Raw genomic sequence first — 27904 nt, forward strand, 5'->3', positions numbered from 1 at the left:
TTAGGATCAGGTATGAAAAACCTTACACGAAAACGAAGGGTGCAGGGAAAACCTCCTGCAATATTTTAGAAGAGCAGATCAATTTCTTGTTCAAAAAAGAACCCAAGTTTTTTACTTCTATATTTATAGAAAAATTACATGAACAATCATAAAGAAATCTCACATGTTTTTCTCACAAATTTATATTTAAAGTACTTTGTATATGCTACTTTACATAAAAAGCAATTTTAGTTACCTTTGCCTCATAAGTATTAGAAGAGAAAAAAGCAAATATATTTGAAAAGTCCCAATTGGGATAATGCTCAAATCTATCTTACACATAAATACAAGAAATTCACCACGTTAACTTTATGTATTTTTATTTCAATTCTGACACGATCTAGAGCATATTGTCAGAATAGGAGAGCTTAAAAACACAGCTCAAGTTTCACAGCACAAACTGGGAGAGTGTCATTCAGTCCTTCTAAGCTGCTATCTGGCAGGGTCATGCTGGCCAACCTGCCCTTCTTGGTAAACACTCTGCATTACCCAAAGCTGTTTATAAACAAGATATAATAGATGCCTGCACTTGGAAGTGTGTGGTTGGTTTTTAATAAAAACAAACATAAAATTATGTTTTTCTTGTTCTACTTAAGACAAGAAATCTATGCAAGAAACTGTCTGCACTTCCCTTGATGAAAACCTCTCTTCTTTATTTTCCCTATCAGTAGGAAATTACTGGCACCATGATATGACTACTGATTTCACAGCCATAATGTCCAACACAGTTCAGAAGCCAGGTTTAGATGCTGTTACAGCATCAGAGTGAATGACCTACCAGGTCTTATTAGCACTCAGGTAGCAGTAAGAGATGTAGAAAGCTCTGCTGAAAAGACTAGCGGAGAGAAGACTTACTCTTAAAGAAAATCTATCATCTGGATGCACTAATTTACAAGAACTGTATCTATTCTAGTCAAAAGAACACAGAAAAGCAGGACTACATGGTTACAATCAAGATATTAAAAACAAGTCTTACCTTTTAACTGTTTTCTAATAGGTTTGTTTGGTTCAAGCCATCGCTGTGAAACAAAAAACTATTAGATGGATTAAAAATATTTACAAATAGATACTGTTTATGTGTATGTGTGTGCACGTATATGTGTGTATGCATACATGTGCATGCATATATATGTACATATGTATACACATATATACGTGCACACACATTTTTTTATTTACTATACTTACAGGTGAATCTACCGAAGTTTCATTTTGCTGTAAACCAAAATATTCCTTCTCCGTCACTCCCAACTGGTTATAGGTCATATCCAACAAGATCTGTCCAGTGTCTTGTTTCTAAAAACAACAAAACTTTAGAAGTTAATCTCTGCAACACTTACATTAAAAAAAAACAAATTTATTTCAGTTTATTGTATCCTAAAATGTGTAATTCATTAATAAAAACAGTTGCTAATTCATTGGTTCAGAGTTTCTCAGCAATAAGAACTACTTTATTTCCAAAATAAGTTAGGTACGTGAAATCTCATAACATGAGCTGATGAGAACTCAAGCCCATCAGGTCAATCCAGCAATTTAATTTTAAGCAGACAGCCTCTCCCTTGACCACAGTCTTGAGAAGCAATGCCGTTCTCCGGAGCTGAAGCCTGTAAGGATGGCTTACAGCCACACGGGGCTGCTCTGGCCCCTGCAGTCACCACTGAAGCAGCTCACTCTGTTTCCATGTCAGCTGTCAAAAGGCAAGGTCAGTATACACCAGGATGGGAATTTAGAAGTAGAAGGATGCTGTTTTCCACCCATAAGATCCTGTATTTCAGCTTCATCTCCCACCTGCCCCTCAACCTCCACACCTTCAGCTGCCATTCAGCCACCCCACTTTCTGCCTAGGTGTTCCTCAAAACAGGTATCACAGAAGAACGGGTGTACTGAGGAATTATACGAGCAGCAGAGACCCAGAAGCATAAGCATGGTATAATTTTCCCCAAACCAAACAAGTATCACCATGCCATGGCACTGTGGAGATCAGATTATCCAACTTCTGCCAAAGAATACTGTGAACCAATTCTATTAAAAAAACCCAAAACAAACCCAAAAAACTACAAAATGAAACAAACAAAAACCCTTCAACAAGACTGCAATTCTAAACATGCTAAAACGTAACAAATAGCTTGCAAAGCTATAAGGTATTTTAGGTCTAGATTTTTATATATGAAATTGCTGGACAGAACAAAAAACAGGCCAGTTTGCTTGGTATTTTGTCTATTAAAAATAATATAGCAAACTGATTTTTCATATGATCTTCCAAATCTCACTTTTAAAAGCAGAAATGAAATGCACACGTGCAAAAAAAAAATACCAGAGGAAAACTTAGACTGCAAGAGACAAGCACTTTGTTCTGAATCAAACTTCTTAAAAATTATACAATGCTCAAGTCCTGTTCAGAAGACAGATTTATATTTTTTTTTCTTTTCTTTTCTTTTTTTTTTTTTTTTTAAATGGGGTACCAAACTGTTGCAATTGTGTGCTTTAAATAGTAACATATCCCATAGTCTTCCCTCATTTCATAAAGGTATTCTTCTTAATTAAAAAGATGGGAAAAGAAGAACAAAGACTCAAGCAAAAGACACCCACTTAGCTACCTTATTTTGGAGGATGGAATATTAACCAATGCTTCCTACTGCTAGAGAAGAACTCCTAGTAGCCTGTTTGTGATTTGAGTGCTCCATGTTTCTCCCATCAGGCTCCAGCTGCAAGGTAAGGTAACAGCCAACTATTGGCCTCCTGTGAAAAACTGTGCCCATTTTTCTGGGCCAAAGTCGCATATGAGAAAACCAACGTAGGTGACACTCGACTGTCTTGTGTATGAGACTACCCTTTCCCCTCCAGTGGTCTCGTTTAACTTTCACAATGAACAGTTGAGGTCTTGCAATGAATGCAGTTCCACTCAGACCTGTAACTTTGTGTGGCCCTCAAAAGTGGCAGCTCTGTCCCCTCTTTCTTCCCCAGCTGCACTTTCCAACTCCTCTCCTTTTGAGCAGTTCCTTGAGATATTCAAGCCATAACACTAATCAAACCAAGTATTTTTTCTGAAATAGTGTAGACCTAGATCCACCTTAGCAATTGAAATCTCAGCAACAGGCAAGGACCAAGTGACCAAGCATTCCTTGTCATGCACAGCCATGGTACCATGCATCTCTCAGGCAGTTCTGTCCAGCACCACCAATAAGGTGGTCTCCGCTATGAAGACTGAGATTAGGTATGGGAGATTATCCATAAATGTACACAAGAGGGCCCTACGAAGACAGCAGATGCCACCTTAACCCTCTGAAACAACAGGCATTTCATTACTTGAATAAGTTAATCTTTAGTACTACCATACTATACATACCATATTTTGTTTCCCCAAGGTTGTGTTTTTATAAGCAGAATGTTAAAAAATTTCCAAGTGACATCATATGACACCTGCACAACTCAGAAGCATAACTGCACATCTACAATACACCCTTGTGATACCAGTTAAATAAGCAACTGAAGTTGTATGGTAACTAAAAGCAGCAATTATAGGGGAAGAGACATTAACTTCATTGAAAGAAAGTGTTCAGGCATTTTAGGTTTCATTACAAATGGGGCAGAAGACCACAGAGGGCAGACTCTTCTGCAAATTTTCTCTCCGAATTTCAATACTTCTGTCTCCCTTCAGTCTCCTTTCATTGCAACAGCATTCTCTCCTAATTTCCTTCTCTTGTCACACTTCTGGTTCTTCATCCCAATTCAACTGCCTTCACCTTCTCTCTCCCCACTCTCTCCGAACTGCATCTCCTTCTCCCTCAGTTCACATGAATTGCTAAGTCTTCTCACTGCTTTCCTGTAAAGACAAGACAGTTCCCTGCTACAACATCCTTGCTCAGCAGTTGAAGTTCTCTTAGCAATGTACCCACAGTTCTCCCAACTCTAAACCCAGCCGCTTGGGCAGTCCTAGTCTTCTCCACCTACATACCTACTATTTCCTTCTCATCTGCTCCACATTTCTCATCACAAGAGATTTCCACCACTTTTCTGTGGCTCCAGTTCTTGCTCTGCAATATTAAAAGCACAATGTTTCTTCCACAGTGCCTAGTCCGAGCACTCACTACAGAAATCTAAGCTAAGTAAAAAATGTCATTTGAAATTGTTGAAGTCTTCTTCAGTTGTTAAAGTTCCCAAAGTTGAAGGCTTTTGTTGTTTTTCCCTCAATAAAAGTCTATATGTACTTGGATTTAGCTTTGTTATAAGAAACACCTGAATTATTTTTAGCCTATACACCTAAAAATAAGGTTAGCACAGAGCTCACACTGCACGATCTTCAATCTATTTCGCACATAAACAGTTTTAGGCTCTGGGTGTAAAGTGAGGTAGGCTAAGCACATCACATCACTGCTTTTGAATTTGGATATCCATTCCAATACAGCACATAGCCACAGTGTGCTCTAATACTGCAATGTGTCATGCTTTACAGCACATCATATTTTCACTCCCCTCTGTCTTAAGAGGGCAAAACAACATGACCACCACTCAACTAAACTGGACATTAGAACTAAGTTCTCCCTAACCCTGTCAACGATTACAGCAAGTAGTTAATGCATTCTTAATAAAGCTCTTCTCTTTCTACAATGACTTAAAAAATATCCACTTTCCACACTAGATTACAGTGTTAAAGTGTTAGTGAAACAGGCTTTTAAGATAATATTAAGAACTGTAAAGTTTTTTCTACTGAAAAGAAACATTCCCAAGAGGTTTACGTGTTCCCACCCTGAAGTTTCCATTAATTTCACCTTCCTGACATCTACCAATTCTTATTCAGAACTGTTAAAAGCTTTGCACCACCTACCTCATAACCACACACCAATCACCTCCATATAAATATGCCTTGAAACACATTTCACCTTATGTTAGATAGGCAAAAAATTAATATTTAAAGCAGCCATAACTAACACGTATTACATTCGGACTTTACCACAATAATTTCCTGCTATATTTAGGGAATTAGATTAGTTAAATTTAATTTGTAGCAAGCGACACGATTCTGAAGAGAAAGAAGCCCTTCACTATTTTTAATGTCAAGTGCTGCCTAGAAGCTGGGGTGATCAACACGCACTGTCCTAAGAACTGTATAAACATTATGTAAGTGAAAACTGTTAGTCCTTTGGAGTGGAGGGGTAAATATGCATGTAACTCTTTTCAGTTTTTTAACTTCTACAAGATAAGTGGTACAAAGTGGCACTTCAAGAAGTCAGTGCAAAGTATGGCACATCTCCCTGTCACTCTCCTATGCAAGAGAACTTTTGGCAATGATAACCTCACAGTTAAGCACCACCTAAGCTTTTGCAAATTCAGTCTCACTTCAGACACAATACTCATTGACCCTCGTGCTGCTTGAGGTCATCCATTCCTAATTTATCCGGTTTGCGTCATCCACCACCAAGCAGCCTGTGTCCTTTGGTCCCATTATGCCCATAAGCTTGAACAAAGTGCTGCACTTTCTTTTAATTTCCACACTAATTTTATACACAGCCAATTTATTTGCTTTTCTGCTAACTCTGTCCTTTTCTCTTCCTGGAATTTATTTACTCACCTGATGCTTATTCAGAGCATGCAAGATTTTGTTTAGCTAGAATAAACAGAACAGCCTCTTCTTTCCTTAGGTCCAGACTTTTGCAAAGCATCCTACTTGTACTTTCTATGCCTGCCTGACTGGAACTCGGCCCTTCTGTCTGCAAATGGCCAGGATCCACACATGACATCCCCCAGAGGGTGGTCTCGATGCCAAAACTAACATTGTAAATGCTTCCTTGACATTGAAGATTCCTGTCTGGTGCATAATAGCACTCACCTTTTTCAGAATGGCAACACTTGAGCAGCTCAGCCTGCAAACTACCAGTGATTTCCTCCTCTACTGTTTGCAACTGAAAAATGAGCTTTCAGAACCCCGCCACCTCATCTTATGAAAGCTGTTTGTTTCTACTACTGATTTCCCTCACAATTACTCCTTGTTTAAGACAACCTATCTGCTACCTCATAATTCTGTATCTTTTTTATTGTTAATAATGCCTCAAACGTTACATTTTTGATTTACTGAAAAAGATTCAATAGCAACATGTTAATGAAATTTGACAGTCAAGAACTCTATAAGCATCCTTGCACTGTTTAGCATCTCCTTTTCAGTAATATCTACTGCTACCTCTTGAGCCAGCTCCCTGTCCATCCCTTAACTCTTCTGGATTCCATACACTCCAGCTCAGTACTTTCCTATATAAAGGTCACACAAAATATTTATTTAAGCCCACAAGAGTTTTGACCCCCTACATTTCGTCTGCCTCACAAACGATTTAAAACAAACATATACATGAAGTTAGTCATTCCAGTTTTAACTTTGGAAAAACCTCCCCTCCACTAATTCTTTCCTGCAGCATTTATTACGAAGTCAGGCCCCACGAAGGGGTAAGACTAACAAGACTGCTGTAGGTCAGATCGCTTTCTCACTGTTCTCAAGGGCATCATCAAATTTCATGCTCTCTTACTGTTTTCCAGTCATAGAGTATACTGATCTGCCTCAGTATAAAACTAAATATTTGTTGCCAGCCAGAAGCTTCATAGAGCAGTTCTTCCAACATGCAGGACATAGATCAGCACTAAATTGTCTGGTATTACCAAACAATTTCCAGTAGGAAAATTTTGAGGCAAAGGTCCAACAATTCTGCATCACTGCATTTTACTATGAGTGGTTTAAAATTATAATTCACACCCACAATCAAAAAGAACCTTTAAGACATGTATCTCTGCCCATTATTTTAACCATACCAATAGCAATTGTTGGTGTCAACTGTAACCACATTCCTTCTCAAATACTGGAAAAAGGAGCTTAATTGAAATGGTGAGGAAGGAAAAACATTCCCTACTACTAATGGCTTTTCTCATTATTACTACCTATATTTTATTTCTAAAAGGAAACCGTATTACTAAAAGCCAACTATTTAAACTAGTTGGTTAGCAAAAAGTCACAGGTACTAAGAAATATCAGAAAGATAATGCACCATGGAAGTAAAAGAGGCCCTTCCGATACCTCAATGAAGGAGGTAGCCAGCAGGGATACCCTGGGGGTACACTAAAGGCAGGGAGAGAAATCAGCTGCGTCCAGAGTTTCCAAACGGCTCCCATTTATCATATTGCACTCACTGCTCAAAGGATGAAACGGGAAGCACAAAGTTCACTTGTACAATGCTGGACTTCAGGCCAAGTGCTAAATCTAAAGCTGCATAAACACTTGTTTATAAGGAAGAATATACTGCTATACATGGATTTTAAAAAGTTCTAAATTCCACATTCTGCAAAGGTCCTTGTGCGGGAAGGGAGGGCAATTATGCCAGCTCATTGACAGACAAGGCATCCTACAGGGCATGCTGCAGATGCACAATGGAAACCGTATAATAATGTATTGCTCTTTCTCTTATATACCTACTCTCCTTGTACCCCACTCCTCAATATTAGCTCCTTCCTATATATACACACACATGTGTACATATAAATACGCATATATAATATATAAAACATATACTAAAATATAAGACTAATTCTGTATATAATAAAATAAAAACAACTAGAATGAAAATAATCTTGTTGATGTTTATCTATCAAACAATTTCTATTTCAATAACTTTCCTACAGACAAAGGTCAAAAATAATATCAGTCTGCAAGAAGAACTGTAATAATACTTCAGAAAATAGAGTTTTCAGGTAAAGTTTAGAATCTCCTGTAAGAAAGCATTGTATAATCTAAGATATCCAACAACATCTTCCTCAGCAAAACGTTTCTTCTCAAATAGGGTAAATTGGACAAAACAAGTATCATAAACACAAGCTCACATGATTTTACTTAAATCCAACCACATCTTTTCTGCATGGTCAGATACTTATACTGAAAATTGACTGAGGAGGGGAGGTATCTCCTTTTTCTTTTAAGAATGAACTAATAATTTTAATCAGTACGGAAGGTTATAAACCAAAATATTTACAGAATAAAATACAGTAAAAATGTCGATTAAAAGCATCCATCTAAGCCATGATGTATTCACTATTTACATCACCTTTGCATTTCAGAAAATATGTACTGACATCATCACAGGAATTTACAAGGTCTCCTCCTTTTAGCACTACCAGTCTTTTGATGGGAGAAAAGGAGGAGCACATCCAAATTTGATAGTGCCCTTTAAATATGGATTACTTAATCATAGTTGATAATGATCACCAGATCCATTTCTTCATGGTTCCCATATCACACAGAGACCTTTTTTCAGATACAATCTGCAAGCCATGATTTTATGGCATTTCAGTTGGTTGACTTTAAAGAAAATTAAAATAGCACTTTATAAATCCATTTCATAACCACTAATTCTGCAATCTGTAATGGCAAAGCTACATCTTCAACATCTTTTGGAAATCCCATGCCTCAGGGTCTCACATTTGATCTTTAGCTTTCAAATAAATTTCTATGTATTTTAAAAAAAGTAATTTTCCAAACTTACGTTGACTTTGAAGCTTTGTACTGAGCCATCCAAAAAGTGGACATTACAGATTATCTCTGACCGGGTTTTCTCTTTTGGTAGTTCTGATGCTCGTATGTTATTTATCCTCCCACCTAAGGCTCGTAAACGGGAGTTCATAACTATTGCTGAATAACCTATAAAACAAAAATTATGCTTAATGACAGTTATTATAATTCATTCTGTTTCACCGTTTTTTTCAGAGAAACCTACAACGTCGTGAAGGCCTCATTATACCCCAACAAATGTTTCTTATATAAAAGAATAAGTTGTAAAGTTAGCATGTTGTAAACCAGAATAAATTTATATATAGAGGGGTTTCCATGCTGTAAATGCACCCACCTCAAGCGAAACACAGGTAACCCCTGCAGTGTATACTCAGGTTAGGCACGTGCCATAGTCTCAGTTTAAATCAGTAAAAAAACCTCAAGAAAAGTTTTTATCTTCTGTAACTAGTAAATCCATCACCCCCTTATAGATTTCATACATATTTCTATATTTACCATACAAGTTTCACTATAATAAAACGATTCTGTTTACTCTCAACTGATAAAACAGTCTTGAGTTAATGCAGATCACGTTCTGTTAAAGAGCATTTAGTTTCAGGAATACACAAACACCACATGTAAGGTAACCAGAATTAACATTCAAAGCATGTCAATATTTTACACCCTAGCATACATAAATTCATGAAGCCAGAAATTTATATGCAAGAAGAACATATCACAAACAGAGTTTGGTTTTTTTGGGGGGAGGGTTTCTGGGGAAAATCTTCACAAAACCAGAAATGAAAACTGTGGTTTTCGGAAATGAAAAAAAAAAAAAGTAGCAAAAAAAAAAAAAGCAGAGGGGGAAGCCTTTCATTGAAATAAGAGATGAATTAAGCACAAGTCAAGCCTGTAAACATTTCAAGCCTCTCTTCACTGGATCAGTTTACCAATTAACATCAGAGCATATAAAGCCAGTTGGCAAGCGAAGCAGAGGATAGTTTTCCAGGTTAATTACCATACCAATTACCAAATCATACCTCACTTATTAAAAGCCAGTCACAAAAAGACTTGCATAATATGAGTGTTTCCTAGACAGCTGGTCAAGCTTGACAGGACCAATGTCACCACTATTTTGCAATCTATTTGTCTATCTGCCTTAAAACCCAGGTGAATTCTTCTTTTAAGCAGCTAAAGTAACTTAACATTTTAGAATAAAATCACTTAAAATTCTGAAACATCGTATCTACTCACGCATCATTATAAAAAACAAATGTGAAATGCATGAAGAGCCATGAAATGCAAAACTGTATAGACTACCAAAGGCAACAAAGCAGTGCATTGATCCATCCCCACGTAATGATGTGTAATCTATACTTAGAAGCAGCTAAAACAATTGCCTTCTCACAGACAACTCAGAAGTCAGACACACAAAAGCATTCAAGAAGTAATCGCATGTACTTTCTTTTTAAAAGCCAATTGATAGTTTGCTACTGTATATTTTCTGAAATCAAAAGCGTATGTAAGGTGCCATGACTCACTTATTTAGCCAGCACATAGCATTTTTTACCTAGGAGATCAGCAGTATTTTCCTTCCATTCTTTCCGAAAGGTGTGGTTTTGGGGGTTTGGGGGTTTTGTGTTTGGTTTTTTGTTTAGTTTTGTTTGCTTGTTTGTTTTGTTGAGGTTTTTTTCCTATTTGTTTTCTTTGGTTTTAAAGAAGGGGAAGAAAGGAAGAGGTGAACTTTAGGTGAATTCCAAACAGTATTTCCATACAAAGCATTATAGACTTCTATTGCTTTGAAATTGTTCATGATACACAGTCTACAGTTAACTAACTATATGAAGTTTACATTCTCTAACTTCCTAGCAGCTGAATTTTAAACTATTTATTCAGCACTGCATTATCTTTTACCAAAAAGCCAGGTAACTATATGAATTGTACTTTAATTTTTCTCCTCTTTCCAGCCTCAGAGGTCAAAAAAAACCCACAAACTTTTCACTTGTAGAAATAAGTCTCCACCCATTAGTCCACTAACGGGAAAAAGGAGAAAGGTTTTTTCCCTGTGGGACAGCTACTAGATGAGAAAGGTTTTGGTAGCCAGATGCAAAGCTTCATCAGCCCATCACGCTTTGGCCTTCAGGGCTCAGTCTACATGGTGATGCTTAACGCTCCTGGAGCTTACAAACTTTTCCACTCATGGGAAAATGCTATTTGACCCTTCTGCTCATATTCCCCAACCCTTCTCACTTGCCTCTCTCAGTGCTTCCTGTCTTAGGCTTCCACTATTCCCTTTTTCTAAGGATGTTCTACTTCTCTTCCACCTTAGCCAGGCTTCAAGAGAGAGTAAAGATCACAGGAGCCTCCAGCACTCAGCTCCTGGTCTGCTTGCAGAAAGCAAGAAAATTGCATTCAGCCCCAGCACTCATAGTGCAGAGCACGATGCAGGAGGAGCCATGCTTGGAGACCTTGTGGAAATTTTGATATCTAATCCTAATCACTCTCCAGCAGAGCATTATTTTTTTGAGTGTTATAGTCTAGCTAGATCCTGGTACTCACCTGTTCAAGCTTCAAAACCAGAAGTCAATAAAATAGCATCTATAGCATTTATATATATATGTGCTTGCTATCCAGAAAAGAAACCCAAACCAAACCAAAACACACCACCAAAAACCAAATTCTTTTGCAACTGTGAAAAAATAAACCTGAATAAACAAATTGATGATTTTTGTTTAACTGACTGTGCATAGCAGCACAAGGAATTGCAGGTCCATTTCATACCAAGATCTAGCTCCGTAGAAAGCCAATATGTCACCTGGGTGACCTAGCCCATACTTGAGTTAGATTTAGTAGGCTGGGTTTAATTTTCAGATTATAGTCTCCTATGTTCGTCATAACTCAAACTGCTAACAATTCTTCTCCACTTATGTATCAATTTCTACATGAAATTCAACCATTGCCTCAGATAAACTATATTATACTCTCTAAACCCAGGTCTCTGAATGCTGTCAACTAGACACAAGAGATGACAAGAATTCCACCCTAAAGATATCTGTGACAATGAATGAAATTCCATTTTGAAGTTTCTCACAAAACAATGAGAATTGTGAATGCTATCAAAGAGACTGTATGATATGCATTGTTACTGAACTTCTACATGTTCTCCAGCAAGTCAGACCTGTTCTTTTCTATGCCATCAACTCGTTAAACAGTCTGTTTCCCAGCAGTCATAGAAGCCATTCAAGAACTAACAGTAACACGTACTTACATACTGCTATTCATTATAAAGTCAGAGTTGTTTTTCTATGCTATTTCTTGACAGTTATATTTGTTTTAATGTCCTCAGGTTATACGCCGGATGCCTCAACTGAAATAGTAATGCAGAAATTAATCACAAGACATTAAAACCTGCTGGTGTGACCAATTTGCATCAAGTTCACAAATGAAAACTTGAAATTCTTTGATTTCTACAATTTTATGTAAAATCAAACCAGTAACACAATTGGTGTTCAGAGCATGTGTTTACAGCGTGCAAAGAGCCTCAGCTGAGCCTGTCCTTGACACAGCCAGCTGACCATGGAAACTCTGCCAAGGCCAGGATAAACAGCTGAGTGTTTGGACGCCACAGCCATTAGTCAACCAGAGCTCAAATGGCCTCATCAAGCCCCAGAAAACTGCCAGCAGCTGGGAGTCCCAAGCACAGAAAGCTGGACTCTCCACTTCCTATCTACACGGCCTTCAGTGTTACCCTGCAGACAGCAAGTGCCTGAAGGAGTTACTTTCCAGGCGTCACACCACAGGTACCAGGCCCATCAGCACCTGCTCTGCTATTTTTCCTCTGTATATGATCAGTCTTTACAGTCCTATTTTAAATAGGCCCAGATTACAAATACGGTTTATCAATCCCAGTGCAATACAAAGGGGTACGTGGAAGCACGTAAAGCAACCTCCAATGGCAACTGCTTTTGGGATAGGCCAAAAAGGGTCACTGAGATCTCAGGCAAGATCAGATGCTGGCTCTAAACATGAGGAATCAGCCCCCAGGCCTGAGCACCCAGGGCCAGCCATTCTATGGAAATCCCAGCTCCTGCTTTGTAGCCTTGGGAAAGAGACTAATTCACAAAACAACTAAATAAGACAAATTTGAACATTATCAATAAGTGAGTACTTTAACATTTACTTCCTTTTCCCAAAAATAAGCATCTTGAATCCAGACAGATAAGTTATATTTTAATTATAAAACAAAACAAAACAAACAAAACCACCCCCATAACACAGTTCTTTTCACCCTAAGGTATACAAAAAAGTGGAATTTTATCCCATAATCAAACCATGCAACAGGCTTACAGGAGCAACAAACACAGCTACAGAAAGAAGTTAATGTTTTCCAAGCACATTAAACACATTTCTGGACAAGTCTGGTTATGCATGCCTTCTCCAACAATAACGCTGCAGTCAAGCAGAACAAAAATATGTGTTTTCCTCAGCTTTTGTATTAAAGACCGACTTTTAAAAAGACCTTTTCCATGCCAGAATTTAGTTTCTTTCCAACTCGCTTAGAAATTGTTGGTAAAGAAACTTATATTCTGATTCTTAGTATAACTACCATTAGCCTGTTTGTTATCAAGGAATTAAATCAACTACATGTTTGCAGAATATATATTCTAGGATCTTCTACATATAATTACACCATATATAACTGTGTATAGTTTTGGTTCTGGTTTTTGTGGTTTTTTTGTGGTGTGTTTGTTGTATGGGTTTTTTTGTTGTTGTTTGTTTGGGGTTTTTTTTAAATAAATCATTCATTACCACCATTTCACTGGGTAAATCGAGATGTTTCTCCTCCTGCAAGTGACTGCACTCACGCTTTTTCTAGAAGGGGACTACCGCACTTCCAAGTATTCTCAGAGTTTCATTAGAGTCATGATTAAAAATGCATAGTTCCACACTGGGCTCTTGAAAAAATGTGAATATTGCAGAATTTGTGGGAATGTAATTTATGAAAGGACAGTGCTTCTAACTCACCTTCATTGTGACAATGAAGGGAAAAACTGTAGTACTAAAGACATGGTCAAGTCTTGTATGTCCTTTCAGTAATAGTTACCTTTTATGGTTACCTATTGCTTTATTTAAAAGATATGAAATGAAGTAAATGAGAATACAAAGAGGTATAATGAACTAAAGATAAAGATGTCTTTGTATCGATGTATAGCCTTAAGACAACCAGCACAAATGCTCTTCAGAACACATCATCTTTCCCTATTTGATAGCTAAAATAACATTATTGTCAGAAAAAATTGAACACTAGTGAACCTGAAATTCTTGTAGCAATCTATATTCTAATTATTCTTCCCATGTAGTTAAGAATTATTTACACACCTTAAAGCCATAGCCGTCATCAATGCATCTTAAGGAGGGTTAAATTATCCAGCAAGGTTTTCCAAATAGAATGCTGCAGTTTAAGCCAATACCTATGAAAACCAGCTTCTGTTCTCACCTTCTGCAGAGGAAATGGTTCATCTTTTCTACATTCCCAATCAGAAACTAGACTTCTCCCCATTAATATAATATTCAACTCTAATATTTCGCAGTAAAATTCCATGAGGTATTTAACCACAATACAACATTTGCATGTTTCCACACAAATTACAAGGCTTTACTAAAACAACCACCAAAGTAAAAGATAAACTTCACTTGCTCCTTATCTACAATTATTTACCACAAACTTTTTCTGACATATTGATCATAAAATACACAGAAAGTAAATCTGGAAGCCAGAGGTAATTAAGCTATAAATATAGAACAAGCATGAAAGCCTGAGGTGATTAAGCATTGCACCTTATGGTGTAAAAAAACCTCCAAATTGAGACACAAAGAATAACAAGAGTTCTTGCAGAATATTCTTACTTAGAAGCAGAATCATGGTTAATATCCACACTGAAAGCTTGTGTATGTAGACACCCACGCAATCTCCAAAGCACTAGCTGCATGTTTTCCAACCATCACTCTTAAGAGGGACAGCAATATCATTATAATAGAAGCTTTTAATCCCCAAATTAAAATCAACATTAAAAAAAGTTAAAGATTTAGCTTTCTTATATTTGCTTCCAGTGGGTAACATCTGTTACATATTCCATCACAGCAAAATTATTTACCTGTCATACAAATAATGACTAAGTCTAGTAAAGCATTCTGAGTACATATGTTACCAAAAATTGGATTAACAAGGTTTCAGTCTAGAAATCAGGCACCTACCTACTGCTCAGTATTTACTGCCTTTAAGAAAATCTAACATATGCAGTTGAATCAGTTAAAAAAAATCCCCACACCACTACAAGAGGTGCTTAATTAGTGCATAAGATCGAGTTATTAAGTGCTTTGCAAGCCTTCCATGCACTTCATTTAGCTTTCCATTATAACATATCTCTGGTAAACTCATATTGTAAAGTGTTTTCAAGAGAGATCCAGGTATTTTGAACTCCGGATTCAGTAAGAGCACACATGAATGTCAAAGATGGACTGGAGGAGGTGGGTGGGAGAGGAAATAAGCCTGAGCTTTCATTCTAGCATTACACCATCTCATGACTGACATGTTCCTAAGATCTCACTAAGCCAACAACATACCAAAGGTAATGCAAGCACTGTGAGAAGCTGCAAATACCTGGTGCAGATATGCCATACAGCACAGAAAGCCACTCAGTCTTAATTCAGTTCTGCTGCCTGGTATGTACATACACTCATGCAGCTGGGTTGGGGACAATGATTCTGTTGGGGACTGCCCAGTCCCTCACTGACGGATGGCAGAGAGGGACTTGATGACAGACTCAGTGCTCTCAAAATACTATATAGGTGTAACAGAAAAGGCTTTACTCTCTTGAGACTGTTAATTATACATTAATATTGGTTAAGTCTCAGAAAGCAGAGTTGTACTTACAGTAACAACACTACATAAAAGAATTCTCTTTAAAAAAGGAATATTCATGTCAAATGTTCTTTCTGTATATATATTAATTCTGAGACAAGTTTCAGAGACAAAGAGCCTACTTCAGATTTCTGAGATCCTTCTTTCTCTTCCCCCTCCCCTTTCTTCAAAAGGTTTGCTTTATCTGTACCTTACAGATACTTGCCTGCAAGGTCTTAAAATGTGCACAGCTTCAGGCATATCAACAGTTCTTGCTGTTAAGATTGAGGAGGACACAGACTGGCTAGCAATAAAGCAGGACAGGCTGCTATTATAGGTTGGTTAACAGAGATTATTTGGCCAAAATAGTAATATACTTTACCTAGTCATAGTCTTTACATGTGGGGGAAAAAAGAATTATCCCAGCCTCTCAGCAACATGTTCACCAGTAAGACTGGTTATCTGAAAATTTAAACTTGAAATCAGATAACATGAAGGTAATTAAATTCTAGAAGAGGTTATTAGTAGAAAAATAATACTGACCACCAATTTCAGTACTCAGGTTCTTAAACATGCTTTAATCCAACTTCTGAGGAAAACACTTTGGTGACATTCGCAAAGGATCAAGCCAGATTGTATGAATGACCCTTCAAACTTCAAGGGTGTGAACCTGGTCATGCCAACTTCACTGACGCTACTTTATGTACATAGAATTAAATTGTGCAGCTACGTCATGGCAGGATCCCACGTGTCATCTTACACAGCGCGAAGCACTACTGTTAGACATTAGATAGTGGACTAGCACAAGGACAGAGATAGCATCTACTGCATGCAGAATTAGTCAGAGAAGAAAAACAAATGGGAGGAAAAAGCAACTGTAGCGATAGCAGAGACCTGCACCCTACATTGTTGAAGTAATATAAAGTACAGATGAGAATGAGACACACTTGTAATGCTCTCACATTTCCAGTAGTTTTTATTGTCATGCAAGAGATTTTCATGATGATTATTTTTAGAAACCCACTTATAAAATAACACCTTAAGCCAGCGTGTTCAGGGCAGTAACAGCTCCTTGCTCCATTTCCTGCACCATGCCAGTTGAAGAATTCAGGAACTCTACGGCTTCCTCTACCACCTGTCTCAGCTTCAAACAGCACCACAGCACAGAAGAAAACCAGCTCACCAAAAATGCAAGAGCTATCACTAATTTATTTCCTAAATAATGCCTTTTTGAGGCTACAAACAACACTGCATGAACTCAAATTAGAAACCACAGACTGAAAGTCCAAGTTCATCTTTCTCAGCTTGGTGGATTCTTAATTAACAACACTGAAGAGTGGAAGAACATGAAAAGCTGAGTAAAAGTGGAAGCTGAGCATTGCAATGCCCAACTACCAGCATTTTTCATAAATAGTTCAGGATAGACTGAAGTACATGGAGATAAATATTTTAAAAGCTAACTGCCATGCTGTAAATTCAAATATGAAGCTGTGTCCACACCTACAATATTTGGGCAACCAAATAATGCCATTAGTTTATAAATAAACAATAATTTATGTCCTCAAATTTTCAAAAGCAAGTAAGTATTCAGCACTGAATTTTACAAAGACAAGCTACTAAAATATTCCGAAACCTCAGGTATCGAGTTAACTACCATAATGAAATTGAAATACAAGAAGACCTCATATTTTACTAGCAGGCAATAAACTGTATTTCATGAAGCTATTGTATAACAGATAAGAACCATCATATCAATTTTACTGCTAAGTAAAGGTATCAGAATTAAGCAGAATTTTAATCATATGCAATACAGATTTGGGAAAGGCTGTAGAAAAACAAAAACCAAAAAAACTTTCTCTAAGGTTTAAACAGATACATCCAAAGCATACTTTTAAAGAGCTTTTTGTTTTCTTTTAAAACAGAAATTCTACTGTTTTACTATATCCATAGTATGATATTAGTCAAGCAGTCTCGAAACTACCTGTGCTACTTCTACTGGTTTTAAAAACACAAAAAAACCACGTAAAGTAAAACAGGGATTACCCACACAAATGTCACACTATTCACTAGGCTTGCAGGTCAATACTTACCTATATCTCCTCTGCTGCAAAGTAAATAAATAAATAGAAATTTCACTTCTGAGAAGTCCTAGTGACAAAATTTTGCTGAGAATGTCAGAAAAGCATCAAGTCCCCAGTTCACATTTCCTATGCGAGATATGCTGCTTTCTGACAGAGGACAACAGCTCCAAGTCACTGTCTGCGAGGTAAAGACTACTGGTCCACATTGAAACAATGTTTCATTTGCTAATACAGCATGATGGCCTATTAATAGAAAAAAAAACAAATAAAATTAAAAAAATCATGGCTTGCAGGTAATAATACCTCTTATAAGTTGACTGTCCTACAGGCCTGTTAAAAAACCCAGCTATCCAAGATAAGCCTCGCCTCTTATATCTCAACTGCATGTCCAAAGTGATTTTTTTCCTATATATTAATCAGTTCAATAAAAGACCTTCTTCTACAATTTTTGCCTCCAATTAATACATTAAGTATTTCACGTTAAAGCTACAGTTACTCAAATATTTCATTCTTTTCAACAGGTCTGATGTTATTGCAGCTCACATTTCATCACCTTTGTTTAAGGTAAAAAAAGTTTAAGCTGTATTTTAAGTGGGAAAGACGCAGTCTGTAGACAGAATGGAGTATTGGATACAACACAATTCTGTGAATCTGAATGCTGTCACTAAGGACATTTTGTGAACAGGTCACTTTTCACCAAATTGAACACGGAATATGACTAAAATAATTGCCAAAGAATACTTTCCAAAACCTTTAAAGAGCAGACAGCATGTTGTAGGTAACTAGACTATGAATAAAGAGCTTCAGAGCTTCTTGTTACAGTGCTGTTCACTTCCAAAGCATGACTGGAAGGAGTTTCTAGAAGAACTGAACAGAGCTTACGCACATGCTACACCAGAGAGGTGCTGCAGCAGCAATGGCTGCCATCTGTTGCAACAGGGGGAGAAGGAGAACAAACACCTTAATCATGGCAGTGGGAGCATTAATGCCACAGAACGATAGCTCCAGCTTTAAAGAAAATGGGAATTCCACGTGAATGTCAGTGACATTGTTACAAGATCTGAGAAACAGCCCGAATTTACAGATGATAGAGGTTTCTTTCTTGTATGGGCACAGTTGAGTAGTGGATCAAGATGGTAAAATCTACCTGCCACTTGAAAATGGGATGAAAAGCAAATAGGAAATAAAGAGCAAGAGGAACAAATCTGGGACATCCCACAAAGAAGTACGTAAAGCCTCCACTAATGAAGTTCCCACCTTGGAATAATTTTGTATTTTCAGTGGAAGTCTACCTCATCTACACATTTAATCAATAAAATTGTGAAAAGTCTGGAAGTGCTGAGATCTCCAGCTGCCTGAAGTTCATTTGAAGCATCCAGATATAAAACAAAGCAAGCCATCAGTAGTGCTGTCTTCACAGGCTCACATACATGCAATATCAGAAGGTCTCCCAGTATCAAAACCAAAACTGCATATTTGCCCACCATTACTGTTAACTATTTCTACTATTGCACACACATTAACTCAAACAATTATTAATGCTTTCCCAAACCTCAGAAGCAGGCAAGCAACAGACACCAGGGCCAATCACAAAAGTTTTCTGCTGCAAATTGTACACAGCTGACAAACTCAAACAGGTTATTAAGTAATTTTTAATTATACACTAGCGTTTGATCAGAATTCTTGAGCCCATACTAGACAAACCCAAATTAAAGTTTTGCACTGTTACCCAGTGTCTTCCATTGATGGTCATTACTCAGTCTGCTTCTCAACACATCATACGACTGTGTGCCATTCAAACTGAGGAAGAAGTTTCACCGCTGACAGCAAAACACACACCAGTCCATATTTTTTGCACGAAAACATTCTTGTTGGAGAAACATCCGGATTTCAGAACAAAGCCTATCATGTCACTTGTGTTATTGAACAAAAAAAAACCTCTTTAGAATTACTATGAATTATCCTTCTACACCGAGACTTTTCTTTCAGATGTTAAAGCTTCAGACTTCATGGAAGTGTTCTCTATGCATACATGCTTCATGTATTTTATAATCCATGTTCTGCCACAAGCTTTTAAAATACATTCCCTCAAGCATGACAGAGGACTTCCGCTGCTGTAAAGCTTACAGCCACAAAAGGTCCCCAAAGGGATCTGGAACAAAGCACTGAAAATCGCGCAGTTAACCACAGAATACTATTGAGAAAGATAAGATGGTAGAATAACCTAACCACAGTAATTCTTTCTTTAATAAAAGGAAGGATACAATAGAAATCAGAAAATTAAAAGTTGTTATGTGACGGAGGGAACTTAAAACCGATAATGTAACTTTGAGCTATAAGGATAGAAAAGAAAATCATTTTAGGCACTACAGAGTATTCAGTTTTTTCTTCAGGACTGTTCAAAACAACACAACTTCAAGAGATTCTGAAGTCTCACAAAGCTAGTTTCTTTGAAGGAGTTACACGAAGTCCTACCTCTTGACCTACACGAAAGAACTTGAAAATGTATTGCAAAAGTCTTGTAACTCAGAGAAAGAACCTAAACAACATGATGAAATGAAAACACCTCCTGATACTTTGATCATAGCTGTTACATACTCAGATGAGCAAAACTGAAAGTGTCATGTAGGAAGTTTATTTGCTGTGTGAGGGGACTGGGGGAGAAAATCTTCCCCAGAAAGTTTACAACAATGATCTTTTATAAGTCTTCAAGAAGAAAAAGCGAACAGACATCATGAAAAGCCAGCCTACGAACATCTGCACTTTGTAAACAACTGTTATGGAAGAACACTTTTCTGCTATTCCTCCACCTCATCTTCCAGCCCATTTATGACTAACTTACAAATTTATATTTTAAAGCTACCAAAGCACACTTTTTTTTTTTCTTTTTGGATTGCTGCAGAGACTTCAAAACATCTGAGAACACATCAATTTGTTATCTTCTAGCAAGATCAAACTGTTTGCCACTACCTGCAATGGCACTAACTGCATACAGCTTTTGCACAATTCCTATTCCTGCACAAAGAAAACAGGCAAACAAAACAAGCAAACAAAAAAGAGCAACTGCCACTTAAAATGGCCAGCCATTTTTCCAATCCTCACGCATGCCAGTGTGTCCTCGTTTTAAAAGAAAAAAAAGCAATTCCTACACACGGAGAAGAAAAAAATAGAGTAAACACAACAGGACACGTCCTAGCTTGCAAACAATCTCTGCTTTCTGTTTTTCCATCAGCATTTAAACAGTGTATGATTTAGACCAGCAAAATCTAAACATTTACATCTTTACATATCTGTTAGGCAACTTTTTCATCACCCTGCAAGACAAACATGCACCTAGTGACCACAGCATACCAGACCACACGGAAACCACTCCGAAAAGCATTCACCTAAAAGAGATGCTCCTGTGTCTTCCTTCCACCATAACCACAGTGGTGACTCTCTTTTGATCAGTACCTTCCTTTCAACCAATTCATTCACTTAAGTCCCCAAACAGTCAAAAAGCAGCCACTCGGTCAGTAACCAGTGCAGCTTCGGTGTCCTGACAGCTGGTGGCCAACCCCAAATCAAGGAGAGCACACTGGGAAGCTGGAAACCTGAGGCTGGTGAAGGGGATAACCCCCAGGAGGCTTAGGGAAGGCAGCTTGCACTCACTGGGAGCAGACAGGAGCCATGCAACCCACAACTGGAGTTTGGGCAGTAAAACAGAGCAGGGTAGAGTATGATTTTGGAAAGGTGATTTGGCAAAGAGCTGCTTGCTTTTGAGTGGAGTATTACTTTGGAGGTTTTGTTTTGGTTTAGTTTTTTTGTGTTTTGTTGTTTTTTCTTCAACCCTCCTACTGACATAGTGCCTTCACAAGCAGTTCAATCCCACTTAGGCTTTTTTTTTGTTGTTAAATTTTTAACACAGATATCCAACTAACAAGAATTTATAACAGAGCTTTCTCTTGCTATCTGAAGCAATGCAGATCTCTTGAGCCTTGCATTTACAAGTTTGTTAGAGCTCCCGTGCACAGCCAGGCTCACATAATTTACAGAATTAAACAACCCCCTTGTTTGAGAATCTCTCCATTATCCATTATGTATCAACTGCTGCTATTTTTCAGAATTTTAAACTTGGACGCTAGTTTGGTTTTGAAGTTGGAAATCACTTAATACACAAGAAAATGACAGGAATTTTTTAACAAACACACACCAAATTTTGCCAAGGTGATCTGACATTCTCCAATCCTTCCCATTTCAGCTTTTGTACTCCTGGCTGGCAGGTAGAATATTTATCTACTTCCCTCAAAGCAATCTTAGCATGCTGTGGCAACCGATTACAGAGGAATGCAGGCACTGGGCCAGCATTGCTGGTATATACTGAAACGGGAGCAAAACAGGGAGAGCTTTGCTAAGAATGCTGAGATCCGGTATCTCTCTCCCAGTTCTCCCACTGTTAGGCGCTTCTGCATGGCAGTGACAACGAGTAATGGCTCCCAACAGGCAAATTCCTCAAAACTTCATGCGGAAAGGCTGGGAGAGGCAAAGAGGGAGTTGACTGCAGCACCTTATCAAGTTTGAGCTGTGATCACAGTACAACTGGACTGAGAAACAGGACAGAAGTCCAGAACTACTCATGTTTGTCTATAGCATTTCTCTCACAACTCTGCAACACTCCAGAAACAGATTTTAAAGGAAAAGCATCAAAACAAGAACTACTTGAAAACACAACACTGTGTTTCTGGTTTTGCTTAAGACTAGCTAGTTGACAAAAAGCAAGTGATACCGCAAATCAATGACAAAACAGCTCATTTCCCTGGAAAGAACTGATTGTCATGAGAGCTTTAAAGGAGAAATTAATTTGAAGTCAATACTTCAAACAATGTTGTCAAGCTTATTTTACCTCAGTAACTGAATAAGGTAGATTAACAACATGATTTTAAAAGCTATTAGCTAAACATTTATATAGTTTTCTAATATTTAAGCTTATGCTGTGATCAATAACAAAGATAATGACCCCTATACCAGATTGCCTACCCTAAATTACACCTCTATAAGAAATACTCAGCTCTGTTTATTTAATTGTAATAGCTTTTCTAGTGCAAAATGTACCTTGTCATAACCAGGTAAGTGGTCTGCTTGCCTACAAGAGCTTTCTGCATGTGACATCAATATTTACACATGCTGAATGCACTCAACCCCCACCTGATGTTTGGAATCAAAGTACAAATTGTAGCCTATGTCATATACACCTTCCTTCTATTAATAAAACCTAGAATTTCACCTAAACATGTTTGTTCCTTGCAAAAATGGGCTGGGAAATCAACTTTTGCATGTAATAGGAATCAACTGCCAGAACTTCACCAAAATTGATAAGCAAAGTATCTAACATTTAACCAAGGTAAATTCATGCAGTAGCACACAGTCTCTGTTTTGAAGCAATAGCACAAGAATAGGAATCCTTTCCAAGTAAACACAATTTGCAAGACCAGACAGGATTAAGTAGTAAAAGAGTTGTGTTGTGGACCAAATGCAATGACAGACTGGCTGCCTACCGTGAGCCAGCGAATGCAAAGCAGCTGAAGAGAAGTGCAGCAGCATGCTTGAAAGGGGAGTCTAGGAGAGCTTCACAGCAGAGCTCTGGCTAGGAAGCCATTCAAAATCTTGAGGAAAAAAAAAAATCACAAACAGAACACCTCCTGGTTTGGTTCTTATGGCGTTCATGAAGAAAGGGTTGCCCTTTCCATAAATTTCAAAAGCATTATATCAGATAATGATCGAATGCCAAAATAAATCAGACCTGATAAGGCTAATTGAATCAATGATTAGTGCAGGCTTTGAAGAACATAGGGGGTTTCAAGTAGAATAAGACCAGACATGAAAACAAATCCTAGATGAAAAAAAGCATAATGGGATGGGTTAGAACAAAGCAAACAGTAACAAGAGCATGAGAAAAATGCAGAGAGTGGAGGAAGAAGAAGTAAGATAAGATAATGGAGGGGAGTTACCTGGCACCTTTAAAACATTGAATAAAGTTTATTTGTAAGAAACTAGATAAGACTCAAGAAAAAAAAATGTTTTCGGGATAACTGATGTTCTCATTTTTACGAATTCCTACTAACACCATTAGAAAAAAAATGTTTAGACCATCAGTTACTGTGGAATACAAGATAGGGGTTTGAGCTGGGAGGTTTTGTTTGGGTGTTTTGGAGGATGAGGGGGTGTTTTGGTTTGTTTTTTCTTAAATGCCCTTTGAAGTTTCACCATATTTTGTGAGTTTCCCTTCATAAATATTAGAGTATGATTTCACACTCAGCCTGAAACGTTTCCTTGACAGCAATGCTTTTTAGTCCTAGTCAATCTCAAGCCATGTCATCTGCACAGTTGGGTAAGGAGTCAGATGCATCTCATTCAAATATTTGGCGTTCTCTTACTGCTGAATTTGTCATCTTTTTCTCCAACATTACTCAAATACATAGTGTACAGACTGCTGACTAACAGTGATTGCATTATGCACATTATCTTCTGTGCCAGACATGCCCTGTTAAACTTAAATACAGATCTTAACTTCTTGTTTTCCACACAGATAAAGGTTTGACCTGAAGTACAAAATACTTTGACAGCATTCACTTTTAATGCTTCCAGACCAACTCCTCAGCTCCATCCTATTACCATACCCAGAAAGAGAAGGAAATTAAAACCTCAGAAGAGCAAAGATGACAACTCTATCCAGTATCATTATTACAACCATCATCACAGACCATACTAATTACTTTCTTCCACCACAAGCTCAACCATATTTCAGCATACAACAGTTTACGAAATTATCTTCTTCCTACCTCAAAGAATGTTATGCTCAATAACCAATATTAAACTATTAAAGAAAAGACTGTCAATATTGTCAAAGAGGTATAAATTTAAACCAGTACATTGCAGTGTACTAAGCTTGTAAGAAAGAAACGTGTAGATATATGAACTATGTGCATTCTAACTTGAATAGGTTGAATCAGAGAAATCATCCTATAATCTGCACCATAAGAAAGACAATGTTAACTGTTTTGATTAATTAATCAAACATTTGAAAGGCAGAGAGAACAGGATATCAAAACTGTTGAAGCAAAGTTAAGACCTTATGAGGCTGTAGCACCTTTACCTAAATTTGTGAGTTCGGCTACTAGTGAATAAGATTATTCCAGTTCCCTCTTCATCAGCTCTACTGTTACCAAGTCTAAGAAATTCAGTATCAAACTACAACACTCATTACAAATGCAGTAATGAAAGAATTAAAAATATTTATGAAAAAAGGAGTCATGTATCTTTTGGAAGAATAGTGAATGCCAATTAAAGGAAATTAAAGGAAAAGAAGAAAAAAAATAAATTTGGGATTATCACAGCCAAATAAGACCTCATTTGAAGCATTAGTTAAGAGGAAAAAAAAAGACACACATAAAAACCCCACAAACAAAAATAAAACATGAAAAAAACCTGCTTCTTTTTCCTAGTAAAACACACCTTTTTCAAAAATTAAAAATGTGTGTTTCAGATGGTCACTTTCCTCTTGTTTCCAGCAATGCAAGCTTCCAAAACTGGACCAGAACCTAGGCTTTAAACCCAAGTTTGGAAGTGAACCCAGCCCATGCTGGGCCCCCATCACCCCCTGAAGCGAGCAGCTCCAGAGCCCCAAACCCCCACCCATCCCTGCCCATGCTGCAGCAGTTCAATGCCGTCAAACCGCACTCTGCTGCTGCAGTTAAAACCAAATGTGGAGGTTCAAGCAACTCATTAACCACACGTTCGTAATTCCCCGCTGGGGCACAAGCGGCAGGTTCACAAACAACGTCAAGAGGTGGCATTTCCAGAGCACCTGTGAGATGTGGAGGTTCATGGCCTCATCTCTGATAACAAACCCCATGGGAATCCTTGCCCTGCCTGCCTGGAGAAAATTGGACTCATTGCCAGTAGCGGGTATTTAAAACCACCATCTTCTTTATTTTAGGGTTAGACCATTTGAGGATCTTTTCTCCCTTTCTTCCTCACCCCACCAAGCAAAGCTGTCACCTACATCATTATATTTGTAATTGTGCAAACAATAGTTAATTATACAGCTAGCTATCAGTACAGAAAGGTGACAGCATGCCAGCACCTGAAGCAGCACTGTCAGTTTGAACACAGCCAGAGATGGCTGCAATTATGCTAACGAGTTAGAAACATGTACATCCAACATCTCTTCTCATAGACAAGTACAAGGGGGACCTTGCTCCCCACTTCAAGCATAGGTCCTAAAGTGACTAGATGCAAGAGGGGGGAAGCATGGCTATCTACATGCAAAGAAAAAGAAAGATATCTAACAATATAAGGAAAAAAAAATTAACTCCACCACAAGAGGTTAAAATAATAGAAAGTTTTTACTTAAGAGAAATGCTGACCTTGTAACTGTTTTTTCCCTTGCTGAAATGCTTTTATTAGTTAAGACAACTGCCGTGGCTTCCCCTTAATGAAAAAACTATACAAAAGAGCCTGAGACTAACAGCCAAATTCAGAAGAAAGGAATCATTATAAAACAGGCCTATAAAGTATACCTGTATATATGTACCCAACTTTGATTCCAAAGTTAAGTATTTTAAACAGTATCCAAAGTTGCTAAATAAACTTGGTCCAAATAATAACTAAGCCAAATAGTCACTACACTTAATTTTACCTACAAGTCTGTCACAGGTTAGCACACAATGTTTTGAATATTTAAGCATACTTTCCCCATGAAGTAGCTTTACAGGACTCTTATCTCCAGAAAGAGGCACTTAAGTTCCATTCTGAAAGTCAGGTCTAAATTTTTATCTTTCTGCTGCATTGTACATATTTCATGTATCATGTACACAGATATCACCACGCTAATGCAGATCTTAGGATTATTTCCTGAGTCAGTACACAGCAGAATTTCCTTGGCAAAATTTGAAAGGCTAGTTAGCCTTTCAGGCTGTTACAGGGAATGTCAGAAGAGTACATTGACTTCTGAATGATTTCTACAATGAACTGCTGGGACAAAATAAAAAAGATTTGCTGCAGGAAGCACAACCACTACTGTTGGCCATTTGGGGAAAAGACTAAACCAAAACAAAACCAGCAGCAACAAAAAAGAAGAAATAAAAAAACCAGGATTTGTCTACCTCAAAGTGTCTTGAAACATCTATCTCCACTATTTATAAGTTTGTCTTAACATGTTCAATGTGTTCTGCAACAAATATATCACTATATATAAATATATCTCTCCATATATACATATACACAAACAGATTCATAAAATCATCTTCATTCAGGCATTCATCATTTACATATAAACAATAATAAAACAAAAAAGGTATTTGGTACTACTAGTCAAATGCTTTCAGATTATATTTGAAATGAGGTTTTTAAACACTACTCTAGCAGCAAAATCCTACAGGAGGCAAGCTGACTGAGAGCTCTTTCCTCATTTTAGACTCTGCTCTCATACAAATAAAAATAACTGAGTATCAGTATTATAGCTATTTCTCTAACATAGACGAACAGCGTCAACTCTCTCAATGAGAGTATTATTGTGCGGTGGTAAAATTTTGCACTGGTGCACTAACTTATTTCCCACATTTATTTTCAGCAGAAAAAACCCTACTCTTTTGTTAACAAGATTAATGTTAATGTTATTTTCACTAAGCTATCACCAATATTTTAGAAAAAAATGGCTATATACGATCTAGATCACAGAATCATAGAAAAATCTAGGTAGAACGGGATCTCTGGAGATCATCTGGTCTAACTGTTCTTCAAAGTAAGGCTTTAAAGTATTTTCCAAGGTACCATCATCAGGTCAAATCTTTGACATTTCCAGCAAGGAAGAGTCCATCACGTCTCTAAGCAACCTATTCCAGGGTTTAATAGTTCGAGGCAAATATTTTTTCCCCCCTTGTATCAAGGCATATAATCTAAAAACCAACCAAACAAAAAACCCCGGACAAACAAACCAACACAAAACCCTTCAAATAGAAAAAGGAATAAACAGACATTTTAGTACATGAACAATTTCATCCTCAAATTTCAACACACTGATCTAATGTATCACATTGTCCAACCATATAATCTAAGCATGAAGCGAAGACTGAAACCTCTGTATTGCAAAAAATATTCAACACTGAAGAACTGTCATTTCTTAACACTAGCAAAGGCAGGAATCAGCAGGCATTAGAAGTTAATGTCTGCAGAGTATTTATTTCAAGTAACTACAGTTTACGATGTAACTGCTCAAGTTATTTATTTATTATTGAGTAATCTGGTAATATATCAATGATCCTTTTTGGTGGCTACCTCTGGCAGCGTTCGCTGTCCTACTGAGTCGCATAGAGACACACCAGG

At 37.5% G+C, this 27904-nt stretch overlaps 1 protein-coding gene across 2 annotated transcripts in view; it reads right to left on the reverse strand.

Moving 5' to 3' along the window:
- The window catches only part of PTPN3 (protein tyrosine phosphatase, non-receptor type 3), an 85335-nt gene extending 76642 nt beyond the window's left edge, over positions 1 to 8693 (reverse strand). For both annotated transcript variants that reach the window (XM_010192268.1, XM_010192266.1), the window contains exons 1-4: positions 8556 to 8693; positions 1228 to 1335; positions 1016 to 1058; positions 2 to 55 (exon numbers count right to left, since the gene is read on the reverse strand). In XM_010192268.1, the coding sequence (XP_010190570.1) occupies positions 2 to 55; positions 1016 to 1058; positions 1228 to 1335; positions 8556 to 8693 (343 nt within the window). The remainder of the gene's footprint in view (position 1; positions 56 to 1015; positions 1059 to 1227; positions 1336 to 8555) is intronic.
- Between the last annotated feature and the right edge of the window lie 19211 nt (positions 8694 to 27904).

This window comes from Mesitornis unicolor, unplaced genomic scaffold (assembly GCF_000695765.1).
Source record: "Mesitornis unicolor isolate BGI_N332 unplaced genomic scaffold, ASM69576v1 scaffold2889, whole genome shotgun sequence".
In the NCBI taxonomy this organism is placed as follows: domain Eukaryota; kingdom Metazoa; phylum Chordata; class Aves; order Mesitornithiformes; family Mesitornithidae; genus Mesitornis; species Mesitornis unicolor.